A 14586-nucleotide genomic window follows, 5' to 3' on the forward strand; every position below is an offset into this window, starting at 1 on the left:
GCTTCACTCTGTTTCCTATATCTTCCTCTAGCTCTCTCCCTTTCCCTCTCTTACCCCTTCACCCTCTTTCTCTTTCCCACTCTCAACAGCTAATCTCTCTCTCTTTCTTTCTCTCTCTCACTCTCTCTTTCTCTCTCCCACTCTGTCTTTTCTGAGGCTTGACACTTTCTACCAGGCTTGTTAAAAAGTTGCAGATAGCCTCCCAACCAGCTAGCCTCCCACCTAGTTAGCCTCCCAACCAGCTTGCCCCACATCCAGCTAGCTTCACAACCAGCTAGCCTCACACCTAGCTAGCCTCCCAACCAGCCCGCCTAATAACCAGTTAGCCCATCAACCAGCTAGCCTCAGTCCCAGTTAGCCTCCAACCACCTAGCATCACCCCCAGCTAGCCTCCGACCACCTAGCCTCACAAACAGCTAGCTTCCCACCAGCTAGCCTAACACCCATTTAGCATCTCACCCTCGCTATCCTCCCAACCGGCTTGCCACACAGCCAGTTAGCCTCACGACCAGCTAGCATCGTACCCGGCTAGCCTCACAGCCGGCTGGCCTCATAGCCAGTTAACTTCATTGCTAGCTAGCCTCATAGCTTGCTAGGCTCATAGCCAGCTCTATTCCCAATACCTCCATCATTTTACCTATACTGGTCCATAGCTTAGGGGCCACACTCATAATGGAGACGACATTGATAGTTACATTTTGCCCATATCGGCAACCACTTGTAAAATGTCTGAACTTCCCTCAACGTTATCAAAAAACAGCTTTTTCTTTCTTCTCTTCTTTTGCTTGTCTCCTTCTCTCTTTATCCCCATATTTTCCTTTCTTATAACTCTAACACTATTTATATATTTTTCTCTCTCTCTCTCTCTCTCTCTCTCTCTCTCTCTCTCTCTCTCTCCTTTCCTCTCTTATCTCTCTCTTCTACCTCTCTGCTTACCTCCCTCACCATTGTCATCTCGCTCTCTCTCTCGCTCTCTCTCGCTCTCTCTCTCTCTCTCTCTCTCTCTCTCTCTCTCTCTCTCCCTCTCTCTCTCTCTCTCTCTCTCTCTCTCTCTCTCTCTCTCTCTCTCTCTCTCTCTCTCTCTCTCTCGCTCTCCCAGGGCTCTGAGTACAGCTATCGGGTAGCAGTGAGGGAATTGGTCCCTCAGCTGCGTTACCTTGACGATGTGAGGGTGGAGGAGGAGGGGCCCGGCAGCATCAGCAGCACCATGGGAGAAGAGTGGGCTGTGGTTCGTGACGCAATAAGAGACCGCAACTCCACACAGACTGCTGCTCAGGATGGTGTGTGTGTGTGTGTGTGTGTGTGTGTGTGTGTGTGTGTGTGTGTGTGTGTGTGTGTGTGTGTGACAGGTGTTTTTAAGAAGGATGGTGCGTGTGTGGTGCTTTTGTGTCTGTATTTATGCTAGATGATGTGTTTGTGCGTGTGTGTGTGTGCAAGGTTGCATGCATGTGCGTATGTATCCAGAACTTAGGGATTGCAGGATGTGCTCTTAGATATCTGGGCCTGTAGTAATGAGAGTGGACCCTGAACGGGGGAAGCTGGTGTGCTGCTGTTTGTTTATTTGTGGCTTCTGTATTGATCCGAGAAAACAGCAGCACCAGCAGAGGAGGAGGGGGGGGCGTGGCCGCAAAGCAGACCCAGCCCCAGACTCCCTGGCTGCACCCGGACGATGACATCACCGCTCCGTAGACCCATGACATCATCCAACCCCGTTGCTATGACATCACCGCTCCGTTCACCCATGACTTCACCCAGCTCCAGGACGATGACGTCACCCAGCTCCAGGAAGATGACATCCCCGCTCCGTTCACCCATGACTTCACCCAGCTCCAGAACGATGACATCACCCAGCCCCGTTACTATGACATCACCGCTCCGTTCACCCATGACTTCCCCCAGCTCCAGAACGATGACATCACCCATCTCCAGACCGATGACATCACCGCTCCGTTCACCCATGACTTCACCCAGCTCCAGAACGATGACATCACCCATCTTCAGGACGATGACATCACCCAGCTCCAGGACGATGACATCACCCAGCTCCAGGACGATGACATCACCCATCTCCAGACCGACGACATCACCATTTTCCAGAGCGATGATGTCACCCAGCTCCAGACCCATGTCATCACCATGCTCCAGCACGAGCCCCAGACCAGTGTCCTCGCTCGGTATCAGGCCTTTCTCTGCAGGCTCCGACCCGTCTGAGGGGGGCGATGCCGGCGCCAGCTCCCTCACACATGGTGGGTGGGGCTCCTGACCGCAAATCACAACTGAAATGTTTTTAGTCAGTTTAACTTGTTAAATATCCACGGTTAAATCTGGAGCAGTCTTCTAAATGCGTACACAAATGTATGCAAGAAGATTTTCGATGTCGAGTCACCTTGTCACCTTGGTAACCGAATGCCTAACAGTGACACCTAGAGGACGCCGGAAGAACTGACACAGTAACTTGAACGCGTAACGGAAACCAGTGCGTTCTGATGGGTTCTTTTAGGGGCTGGGAACATCTTGTTCTGTGGGAACCCGGTGCAGGCGCTGCGAGCCCGGCGAGAGAACCTGAGAGTACGGGCAGTGGACCAGAGTCACTCTAAACACATCACCACCAGGAACCCCACCACCATGGCACTGGTAATAGTGAGAGTAACCGATTTACTGCCTTGTCATACCAGTCACCGAGACAACAAGAGCAGGCTAGAAGTTATTATGTGGACAAGTGCAGCTCGATCAGGAGGGACTGAAAATAGATGAGTGTCACTCTCGCTCGCTCTCGTTTCATCATCTTCACCCTCTGGTTCACCTCTCTCTTTCTCCCACTATCTCTCTCAATTCACCCTCTTTCATGACCTCCCTCTCACCCTCTCTCTCTCTCTCTCTCTCTCTCTCTCTCTCTCTCTCTCTCTCACTCTTTCTCCCACTCTCTCTCGATGCGGCCTGCTCTTTCATGACCTCTCTCCCCTTCTCTGTCTCTCTCTCTCATTCTCTCTCGCTTCCCCTCTCTCTCTCTTCCCCTATCTCTCTCTTCCCCTCCCCCCTCTCTCTCTCTCACTTCCTCTCTCTCTCTCTCTCCCCCTCTCTCTTTCTCTCTCTCTCTCTCTCTCTCTCTCTCTCTCTCTCTCTCTCTCTCTCTCTCTCTCTCTCTCTCTCTCTCTCTCTCCGTCTCCCTCTCCCTCTCCCTCTCCCTCTCTCTCTCTCTCTCACGTTCTCTGTCTCTCCCTCATCTTGACTGGTCATGTGATCCCTGTGCAGACGGCCCCCAGCTCCCCATGTGGGCCCCCAGGCCGCCTGCCCCTCCATGTCTCTGAGCCCCCGTCTGACCCGGGGGAGCCCAGACCAGAGGGCCCCGGAGTGGGGGACCGCAGCGACGTGTTAGAGGACCTCCGGGCCTGGAGGAGGCAGCACGCCAAGTACCAGTTACACATTTACACTTTCACTTGCATCACTCAATGATACATTTATACATAAATACTGTATATATACTATGTTGTTAATATAATATCAGCTAGAATGGCAGGTTATAGCCAATGGCAGGTTCATGTTTATCCTTATGATACAAAAATATATATTTGCCGGTATATCATTCATGTAGTCATAGATCCATTCCAAATGGCCTTCTGTACCCCCTTCTGCGTATGTTATATTAACATGACGTAACGTAACCCCTTCTGTGTATGTAATATCAACGTGACGTTACGTTACCCCTTCTGTTGATGTACTATTAACATGACATTACAAATCCTCTTCTGTGCGTGCTATTAACATGACATTGCATATTAATTTGGCTTGATTCTTCAGACGTCTCCAGCTCATAGAGAAGGACAGGCAACCAGAGGTGCTGAAAGTAAACCACAGTGACGAAGATTGCGATGACGATGAAGAGGAAGATGATGACGACGATGACCTTGGCGTTTCAAACACCGACGAGAGCAGCGAGGAGTGCGAGGCAGATGAAGAGGAACGGAGGGATAAGGGACGGCAGCCTGCCTCTCCAGACTCCTCCTTCGTCTCCCTCTCTCCAGACTCCCCCTCCGTCTCCCTCCTGCCGAACTCCCGCCCTGTCTCCCTCTGTGCAGACTCCCCCATGGTCTCCCTCTCTCCGGACTCCGCCTCCGCCTCCCTCTCTCCAGGTGCTGAGCTCTTTCTACGAAAGCTTCTGTTGGCTGTCACTAGTTCCAGGTGTATTTATTCCAAGTGCTTTATCCTACAGTCTCCACACCGTTTGCACAAAACAATGTTGCCAAACATATATAAAACCCTGTATGTAAAGCACATAAAGTACATCATAACAATCAATAAAATACTGCGATTTGGTAGATGTCACAACAAATTAAAAACAGAGGAAAATGTTGATACCAATCAGATAAAAGTTTGTCTGCTAATACAAAAACCGACCGATATTCCTGAATACCAATCAGTTTGCTCATGATTTAAGGGGTTAGCAGTCACAGGAATCTGATGATTCATCCAAGCATCATCCCTCCTCTTCTCTGTGTGTTCTCTAGACCAGCCACAGAATGAGGCGGACAGGCCTCGGCTCCTCTCCCCCTTGACTACTCCTTCTCCTCCTCCTCCTCCTCCTCGGGGCCCCTCCCCGGTTGCCCCGGCGACCCGCAGGCCGTCCGGGCTCCGAACACAGAGACGGAGGCTCCTCCCTGTCACGGGAGGGACCCTGGAAGTCTCGGAGGACCGCCGGCAGCAGGAGCAGCCTCTAGTGGGGGCAGGGACCCCCAGGAGAGACCCAGGGCAGTGTGCTACGAGGGCCCCGGAGCAGGGGCCCCTGAGGCCCCTGACAGAACCGGGACCCCCGACCAGCCGGTCCGGGGCTACAAGGCACCAGTGGTGAGTCGTTCCTTTGGAATGGTCTTGGTCTAATTTGTCTCTTTTTCATTCATTCAAAACGTCTTAACTATTAATCCAATACGGCTAAATCATTGACACTACCTTAAAATAAATAATTCGAAAAAAAAAAAAAGATTCTAAGACATTATAAAGCTTTGTACACAGTATGCTGTTGTAGCTCGCCCTGAACCATTGTATCCACCCATAGAGATTTTCATCTTTGACAACAAATTTAAAGGTTTAAGCTTCACGTTCAGCAGGTCTAATAATGGCTTTCCCAACATGCAGCAAAGTGATGGATATATCGACGGTCCCACCCGCAACCGCAAGACCCCCGGACGGACCAGACAGTACCGGGGGAAAAACAGCAAACGCCGCGCTACAGAATCAGCTCCAGCGTTACGCTCTCAAGCCCAGCAGGGGGAGCCCTCCCCTAGACTGATGAGCTCAGGATTAGCCCTGGCCGTCGGGCACTTTGTGGCCAATCCGTGGTGGTCGCTATGTCGAACCTCTGCTTCACCTGCTGCAACAGCAACCACGGCAATACGATTGTTTCGAACGTCTTTCTACCGTGTCTGCTTCTAGTGTCACCACAACGTCTATTTTACCCTTTTATTTTTACATTAGACTATTTATCATTTTCAATTGTGTTAATGTTTTCTGATGTTTGATGACCTTGTGTATCCTGAAACAAAATAATAAAAAGTATAATTATTATATCAATATAATAATAATAATTACTATTATTATTAGTGCTCCAGAAATTCCAAAGGGACAAACAGAGCAATGTACTCTCGTTGTTGTAAAAATATAAGGGGTTACGATTTTAATAAACATTAGCTTTTGCAATTTTCAGCTGGCTCCTCTGGATGTGTGATTATTAGATATATGAAGGATTTCTCAGGGTTATATATTGTTCTTCAAAGTTGCATCATAGATGAAAAGAGTTTAGTTTGATTTTTTTTTAAGAAAGTATATTGTGTTATTCGTGTTGATCGATTACATTTTGGAAAATATACTACAATGGAGTCTTAATGTCTGATGTTTTTGTTCTTGCTTTCTCTTCTCACAAAGGCATGCTTGTAATGATACCAAAGTTCCTCTTAGGGGAGCTATGCTGAAATATTCCCTCATGCTTCAGTCCATCAGTTTAGTGACTATTATACCTTGAAATGGGGATAATAATGAATTCGGTCACATCAGAGACAACCTTTGTCATTGAATAGACGATGCTCAGATAAACAACCTCCATCTTAAAATATTTGCTTCAACTGACGTGTAAGGTGTTTTGCCGATCAGGATGATATAATTCCTCTGAAATTAAATGTAATCAAAGCCTACATTTGTTTCACATTTTCATCTCCTTTGAAAGGCTTGTTCAAAAGGAACATTTTATCCTGTAATATTTGCCTGGTGTCACAAGATAAGTTTGTATATTGTGTTTGCAGAGATTATACTGTGAGCTGAAAGGAATGTTCACTTATATCACACCTATTTTATGTTTGCATTCCTTAAATATACAAAAGACCAGAGAGTGAGGGAGAGGCAAACCAATATCAATTTCATCCATGTCCCCGGTGCTAAGATATAACACAGATAAGGAGAGAACAACAACATAGTGTTTACTGTCATCAGAAACCAATGGGGGCTGTGTTTGTTTTTGTGTGTGCGTGTGTTTCTGTATGTGTGTGTGTGTGTGTGTGTGTGTGTGTGTGTGTGTGTGTGTGTGTGTGTGTGTGTGTGTGTGTGCGCGTGCTTGTGTCTATCCACTGAAACTCAGCAACCCGATCCCAAGGCTCAAGAGAAAGACTCGAAACACAAGATGTCGTTGTGGTGATTCAAATCTGGTTACCCTCCGAGCAGCACATTCAAACCTTACCATGGCCTGCTTCCTTCACCATGGTCGTCCCAGCCTCCTGTCACTCAGCCCCCCCCCCACACACACACACCTGGTTGGTTTGTATAAGATGTCTTCCCTCCCCTCCTTGTTGGGACCTGTTTATCCAAACACACGTGACACGTTTCTTGTTCAGTGGTGCCTGGAGCCCACACATACTAAGACAACAGAAGAAGAAGTGAAGGTGCAGATGTTTGCTTGGTTACCTTCCTGAGATACACTCTGTACTTCACACTGCGCTGGGGAATGTCGGTCGCAGCAGACAGGCTCCCCCTGCTTTGGAGGCTTGCTGTGTGTCTCTATCTATGCATCCAATTGTTACAATGAATAGAATAAAAGTTTGATGCATTAAATATAATTCATTGACTTTTCACTTGATAACAATGTAAGGTGGACAAAATAAATTCTGACAAGAAATGCTGAGAAGACCCTCATGGAAACATGAAGCACGGGGCCGAGACACCGAGACATCATAAATAATAAAGATGTGTACAAAACGAACTGTGTCAACTCACGCTGTGAACTTACCAGCACCGAGCAAACCCGCTCTTAGCTTGTGGATGACGATGTTGATGACGACAGGACCACACAGGTTACGACACACAACGGGCCCCAACGGAGCCCATCAAAGTCTTCCAGAGACGTGATCTACATAATGCTAAGCAGACAGCAGCATCCTCCATGCGCACACTTCCAGCCTGTGCTTTCCTCTTCACAGAGACATGTGTAATTACGGGAGAAGAGAATGACTTGAGCGGTTTCCCTAACAAGTATGGGTTAAGACAAGCCCGGGAGATGCTGTTGTACAGTTTGTTCGACACACACACACACACACACACACACACACACACACACACACACACACACACACACACACACACGCACACACACGCAGATACACTAACACATGGACAAACGCACACGCAGACACGCACAAATTCACGCACACACTGACACACATGCACAAACACACACACACACGCACGCACACACACACACACACACACACACACACGGACGGACGGACAGACGGACAGACGGACAGATAGACAGATAGACAGACAGACAGACAGACAGACACACACACACACACACACACACACACACAAAGCATTTCATTATGTAAATGCTACGTTTTATACTGACATTTGATAACATATGGAGACAAGCAGCTTAAAGTTTTCTTGCAATGGGCTTGGACACGCTTGTTTACATGATAAGCAAGAGGCAATCTTCCCTCATGAGGCATGAACGTGTAATCATTTACTAATTTAGGTTTGATATCACTGTTGTGAACTGTTAAAGGTTTGTAAACTCGAAGATATAGTGAATGAAACACGAGTGTTTGAGTTCCTCATCAAGGTTACCATTCTCTTGTTGGAAAACAAATGAATATTATTTTATTATGCTCTAGAATTACAATGCTATGCCCCTGGGACATCTTGAACCCAAACAATAATGAATTCTGTGTATTTGTAGACTTGTAGACTGGTTTTGCCTACTTAGCAATTTGAGGCAGTAAAGCCTGAGGGGAAGAGACAGAGGAACAATAACATATTCTTGAAATCCCCTTGCTCTCAATTGCAATTCTCTATATAATTGACAGTTTAATGCCCTTTATGGACATTTTTAAAGAAGACTTTATATATGGCCGTCTATCATTCAGTTTTAAAGTTGTTTTTGCTATTAAAAAGCAAAATATTCCTTTACCATTGCTGCTTACTGTTAACATTCATTGTAAAACAATTTATTCTAATAAGAAGATCTATTATACCGGTTGTCATTGCTTATCCACATTGACTGTTTATTTGACGTTGGTCTATCTATAGGAATATTTCAATTTTATTTCACTAATGTAAGTAAATTTTCTACGATGGCTCATTGCATTCACTCAATAATAAAAATTTCACCAGGTTATCTCATAATTATGAGATAATTATCTCATAATTATGAGATAGTATCTCATAATTATGAGATAATTATCTCGTAATTATGAGATAGTAGAGAGTAGTGACGCTTGCACAGAAGCATACGGCCGACATCTTTCTTTATTCTGGTTGGAAATAGTAACATAGTTACGCCATTAAATGCGTTTATGGAAACATTTTTAGCGAGAAATGTGCATTTTACTTTCATAATGTTCGCTCGGTGAATGTGAAGGATGTTTGGTTTGATAGTTATGACGAAGAGTGAACGCTCCGTTCACTTGCATGGACAGAGTCTCTGGTTGCTAAGCAACCTCAACGTCTTGGCGGACTATTTCTCTGCTGATCAACACTACGAATGCTGGAAACACCAGACACACCATGTGAAGTTATTTAACCCGATTATTGTTATTTATATCCGAGATTATTTAATCTAACCCGATCCAAGCTCTATCATGCACCCAAACACGGCGGCGTTTGGGTTTCCTTCCTGGGACTCCTAAATCCAGCGCAGCCACAGGCGCGTAGCTGCGTACTAGGACAATTTTTGACACAAAATGGTCAAGCAACATTTTAGCTGCGTGACATACGCACGTACATCTATATCACGAAAGCAACCCTCAGCAAGCCTGGGACTAGTGCAACTGCACGGTTGCCAGGTGAGACTGATGATGTCCAGCCCAAAAATGCTCAAAATCCACCTGGAAGCACCCAATCCCGCCCAATTTTAACTAAATTCTATTGCTTTCTATGGCCAGAAATCTGCAGAAAAACCCACCCAAATACCCTTTTTACCCATTTTTACCCGCATACGGCCATCCTAAGCAGCTCAATTGGGTGGGAAACCGCCCAATCTGGCAACACTACTGATGGTCAGAACACCAGTTATCTCATAATTATGAGATAATTATCTCATAATTATGAGATACTATCTCATAATTATGAGATAATTATCTCATAATTACGAGATAATTATCTCATAATTACGAGATAATTATCTCATAATTATGAGATACTATCTCATAATTACGAGATAATTATCTCATAATTATGAGATAACCTGGTGAAATTTTTATTATTGAGTGAATGCAATGAGCCATCGTAATTTTCCAATCAAAGTATCAGTACATGTAATAGTTGGCCTATGGAGTGCTATAAGGAAAGTAATTGACATCTTAACAACAGTAGGCTTTGGGCTGCTTATATATTTGAGATAATCCCAATTGTGAAAATTGTTGCCAAGTGAAACAAAATGGTTTCCAATGTATTTTGCTTGTGAAACTAATTTGGCGACCTTACTGCCTAGTTCAGTAGGCTAAATAAGACAACCATCAATCATTCAAAAGCAGTATCATGGTGCGTTCTAGACATGTGGGATAAAAGAAAAAAGTGGGAAAGATTCTCATATCATGGAGAATACCCTTTCCATAGCAATGCATTGAACAATTTAAGAACAATGTGAATGATTAAAACAGAATTCCATCACAATTTTGTTACATTACGAGAGAAAACCCATTGATGTAGGCTTTCTGTGTGTTCAGGTGTCTCCATATTCTACCAACTTAGCCGGATAAATCCGACCTTACGGAAACACACAAAATACCTAGTTGTCATTAATTACCAGTAAAATGTTGATGTGAACGCTGTGCTCCTGTATTTATAGTTGGTTCTTATAATTCACGCATCCATCGTATTAACAATTTCGAAGATGGAGATTACGACAACCTCCGTTGGACGTGAACGCAGCACGACTCCGTTCCCTTCGGACTGGTCGGAGGAGAGCTACGTTGGTGCTCGACCGGCGGCACTGGGATCAACGTTTGCTCACTTTCTGGGTGTGCAGTTTTCAATGTCTTTAGTGAACATGAGTCAGAACAAGTGTGGGACTCCCTGAGCCTGTGTGTTTAACTCGGGTGAGTACTATTTAAAGTGTTAAACCTTGATATTGTGAGGGCTGCACCTGCCGTGGTGCACTGGCCCAAACTTTCTGCACTGTGGTTCACTGTTCGCTGCTTAGGTAATAATCATGACCTGGTTAATAGATAACGTTCACTTTACCATGGTCCAGATCGGAATTAGAAACGGGAACACACTATCGTCCAAATACTTTCATGAACATTGCAAATGTTTGATTCCGTCCATGTGGGATTATTACAATAGTTTGACGGTTCTGGTGTTTCTCTGTTTAAAAGAGAATACTGGGGGTACTTTTCTCTGCTCGCAAATGCTGTGAATTAATTCAAATACTACAGAGTTTAGGGGGTTGTTTGTGGCTTTGACATGAACTGACCGCTTCACTGGTGTCATGAAAACGTTTTGACGTGATGACAATCCGTCAACGTGATGATTTGACTTGGTACTGAGGTGCTGCGTGTTGGGAGAGAGGTTCCTCTGGTGCAAGCCTACCTGCATTGTTTCCTGCTGGACATGAAGTCTCTATGGTGACACACACACACACACACACACACACACACACACACACACACACACACACACACACACACACATTAACACACACACATTAACACACACACATTAACACACACACACACACACACACATTAACACACACACATTAACACACACACATTAACACACACACATTAACACACACACACACACACACATTAGCACCCACACGTTAACAAACAAACACACACATTAACAAACACGCACACACACGCACACACACAATAATCGCCTGTGTATCTGAGGCGCTTGCTGTTTATCCTGGAGGCAGAAGGCTACTCTGATAAGCGTGTGGGGATGATGAAATGAGACAATGTCCATTCAGACATCTCATGGTGATGTCATACCCAGTTCTCCTCTGAGCGAACATCGTTTCTCCCTCCCAGATCTGGAGTATCTGGATCGGATCTCCAGATCGAATTGTGTCCAGGCGGGTGTCTGGTTTAGTTTTGGGTGTCAACCATACACTTTAATGTAAGGGGCGAGTATAGGCTACTACTTCCTGGCTTCAGGCCTCTGTGAAACCAGCCAGAGAAATTAACGAGGTACGCATTCAAATCTTTTACGACGTGCACACACATCGTAAAAGTCAATAGGGCATAGTAAGGTTTACTTTATCAAACAAATGACTGCACTCTGTACAATTTCTAATCTCTCGAGATAACAATACATTACATGCGTTGCCAACAATACTTTAATACAACCATTATAATTGTTGTGTCATTATAAAACTGTCAAACTATTGTTAAATAGCAGAGTGTTGATTATCAATACTGTTATCGATGATGGTAAATGGACTGCATTTAAACAGCGCTTTTCTAACCAGTGGTCGCTCAAAGCGCTTTATACAATATTGCCTAATATTCGGCCATTCATGCGCAAATTCACAGCTGTGTCAACCATGCAATCCGACAGCCAGTTAGGGTAAGGTGTTTGCTCAGGGACACCTCGAAACTCTTACACTGGAGCCGGGGATCAAACTAGCAACCTTCCAGTTACCAGCCTCCTGAGCCACATGCTGGACGATAATCCATCATGCCTCTTAAGGCAAACCTCCTTGTTTAATTAGCAGGCACTACTTTTTACCTGAACACTGATGTCGAATCTCGACACCAGCCCAGGGATCTCGGCCTGTGAGGATGATTCCTCATCCCGGACAGCACCTCTGTGGTATTGACCGGATTCCTCAGGACTGGTAACGCTGGCTGTCCTCTTCATTACCTGGCAGATCAATCAGGAGGAGTCCAGGCGGCTTCTGGCTCATCAGCAGGCCTGTCATAGCCGCGCCACGCACGAGTAATCGGGCCCTTGGCGTGAGCTAAATGCTTTTCTGAGAACCATACCTGTCTCGGCCACCCCGCTGAGGTATGGTAAGCTAGACCGCGGCCCCCAGACCCTGTATTAGCACACAAACGGCTGCCGTGGAGTGTGGGCTTGATTTGAAAGTGATGAATGGGTTATTTAGGCTGGGATTATGGCCGTAACACGGGACATGATTAACATCTTTATTCAGGGCATCCGAGGGTTTGTCGTGAATAGTTTTATCTCGGTTACAAATCCGTTAAGAAACTGAAGCTGCTGTACACACAGGCATGCATATACACACGCCCATGCATGCACTCACTCACACACACACGCGCACGCGCACACGCTTTGAAACATGAGCCACTTGCATGGGGGTTGAGAACAAGCAATTGTTGGTTTGAGTCGGAGCAAAGTGCCCGAAAAGTGGAATCTGATCAGGTCATGTTAGAGCTGGGATCCGCATGGACAGAGTGGGACAGGACCGGGGAAACTGAACTGGGGTCTGTGGTCTGGCAGGCCTCTTGCTTTTGTTCTGTGACTAAACTCACTTCCTCCCCTCTTTATCCCTCCCATTCCTCTATCTTCCCCTCTTTTGCTTTGCCCTCTATCTCTCCTTGCTACTTTGGTGTTCTTCAGTCTCTCTCTCTCTCTCTCTCTCTCTCTCTCTCTCTCTCTCTCTCTCTCTCTCTCTCTCTCTCTCTCTCTCTCTCTCTCTCTCTCTCTCTCTCTCTCTCTGTGTGCATGTTGGGCGTATCCAACATTCATGTGACGTTTTGTCGGGGCACAATCGCAAGTGTTTTTCATTGGACAGCTTTGGTTGGTAACCATGGCGATGGTGAATGGCGGCACCACTTCACTTTTCTCTGCCCCTCCTGTGTGTGTGTGTGTGTGTGCGCGCGCGCGCTACGTCAAGCACACACAAAGACACACTTGTAGAACGGCAGGTCGCAAGCCAAGAATGTTATTGTTACGTTTTATTAATGTGTTACTTTTTTTTATCCCCTGTGTAATTTGCAGTTACATCACCGCGTCGTAAGAGCCCTGTGTAATTACTGCTTTATGGCCGCTGTGTAAAGTCATCACAGACTCAAGCATTGGCACGGTGACACTTAGATTAAAAGTTAGCCAGGATTTGTGACTAGTTGTGCGTCTGTTGCGGACGACAGCTGCGTCACCCTGGCAACCCCCGTGATGCTTTGAGAAAATGCTGTCCTAGCGCCTCGACGCTAAGCACAGGGGATACTAATGCGGTGATTGGGTTAGCTGACGGTGAAACATTTAAGCCCTTAATTGCTGTGTTCGGACTAGTAAATAAGCCTTTGTCATGTTTTTGCGATTGACCTCAAACAAACTCTCCGGTTGTGTGTAACGTTTGCCTGCACGACACAATAAGTGTTCCATGGATTATTGAGCAACCGTGGGCGGGCTCAGCTCCCTGACACCACAACACGGGCTGGGCTGTGAGAACGGCCATTCTTATTGGGTCTTTCTTTCCACTTGTTCTTCAAGTGTCCTCTTCCAAGCCCTCTCCCTCTCTCTCTCCCAGCCCGGACCCACCAACCGGCTGGCTGCCCCCTTGGGATTCAGTTTCCACGGCAACCCTCCAAGCACGCTCCAGGCTCCTCCCTCAGGTGTGCTTTCATCTGAAGACTTGAATGGTCCTCTCTCTCTCTCTCTCTGTCTCTCTCTGTCTCTCTCTGTCTCTCTCCGTCTCTCCGTCTCTCCGTCTCTCCGTCTGTCCGTCTGTCCGTCTGTCCGTCTGTCCGTCTGTCCGTCTGTCCGTCTGTCTGTCTGTCTGTCTGTCTGTCTGTCTGTCTGTCTGTCTGTCTGTCTGTTTCTCTCTCTGTGTCTCAAATTCAAATTGAAAAAAGTTTGTTGGCATTGGAAACAAACGTTTACATTGCCAAAGCAGGTGAAAAAGGAATTGAGTAAAATGAAAAAATATCATCTCCTGTAAATGGATAAAGTAAAGATATACTGACATACTCTGTATTTACAGTGTGGAGGATGTGTGCAATCATTGTTAACAGACAAAAAATGTGAAGTGTAATATTAACCAAAAGGTGTGCTAGTGGTTAAAGTCCAGCGGGCTGAGTCTGTTTATGGAGTTTGTGGTCCTAGGTCACAAATAATGCTGCTGTGATCGCA

The 14586-nt window shown here is 46.0% G+C and overlaps 2 protein-coding genes across 4 annotated transcripts in view; both read left to right on the top strand.

Annotated features, from left to right (window-relative positions):
• lrrc56 (leucine rich repeat containing 56) overlaps positions 1–6182 on the top strand; it is a 15609-nt gene extending 9427 nt beyond the window's left edge. Inside the window, exons 7-13 of the mRNA XM_030365703.1 lie at positions 1100–1280; positions 1593–2246; positions 2501–2634; positions 3253–3410; positions 3799–4130; positions 4506–4842; positions 5131–6182. Of these exons, the coding sequence (XP_030221563.1) occupies positions 1100–1280; positions 1593–2246; positions 2501–2634; positions 3253–3410; positions 3799–4130; positions 4506–4842; positions 5131–5284 (1950 nt within the window). The 3' untranslated portion in view covers positions 5285–6182. The remainder of the gene's footprint in view (positions 1–1099; positions 1281–1592; positions 2247–2500; positions 2635–3252; positions 3411–3798; positions 4131–4505; positions 4843–5130) is intronic.
• Positions 6183–10412: 4230 nt separating this feature from the next.
• Positions 10413–14586, top strand: part of rassf7a (Ras association domain family member 7a) — a 38374-nt gene continuing 34200 nt past the window's right edge. For 2 of the 3 annotated variants that reach the window (XM_030365320.1, XM_030365318.1), the window contains exon 1: positions 10416–10577. The gene's annotated coding sequence lies outside the window, so the exon portion shown is untranslated. Of the gene's footprint in view, positions 10578–14586 lie in introns of all 3 variants that reach the window. The other variant, XM_030365319.1, reaches the window with a different exon arrangement.

This window comes from Gadus morhua, chromosome 9 (genome assembly GCF_902167405.1).
Source record: "Gadus morhua chromosome 9, gadMor3.0, whole genome shotgun sequence".
Lineage (NCBI taxonomy): Eukaryota > Metazoa > Chordata > Actinopteri > Gadiformes > Gadidae > Gadus > Gadus morhua.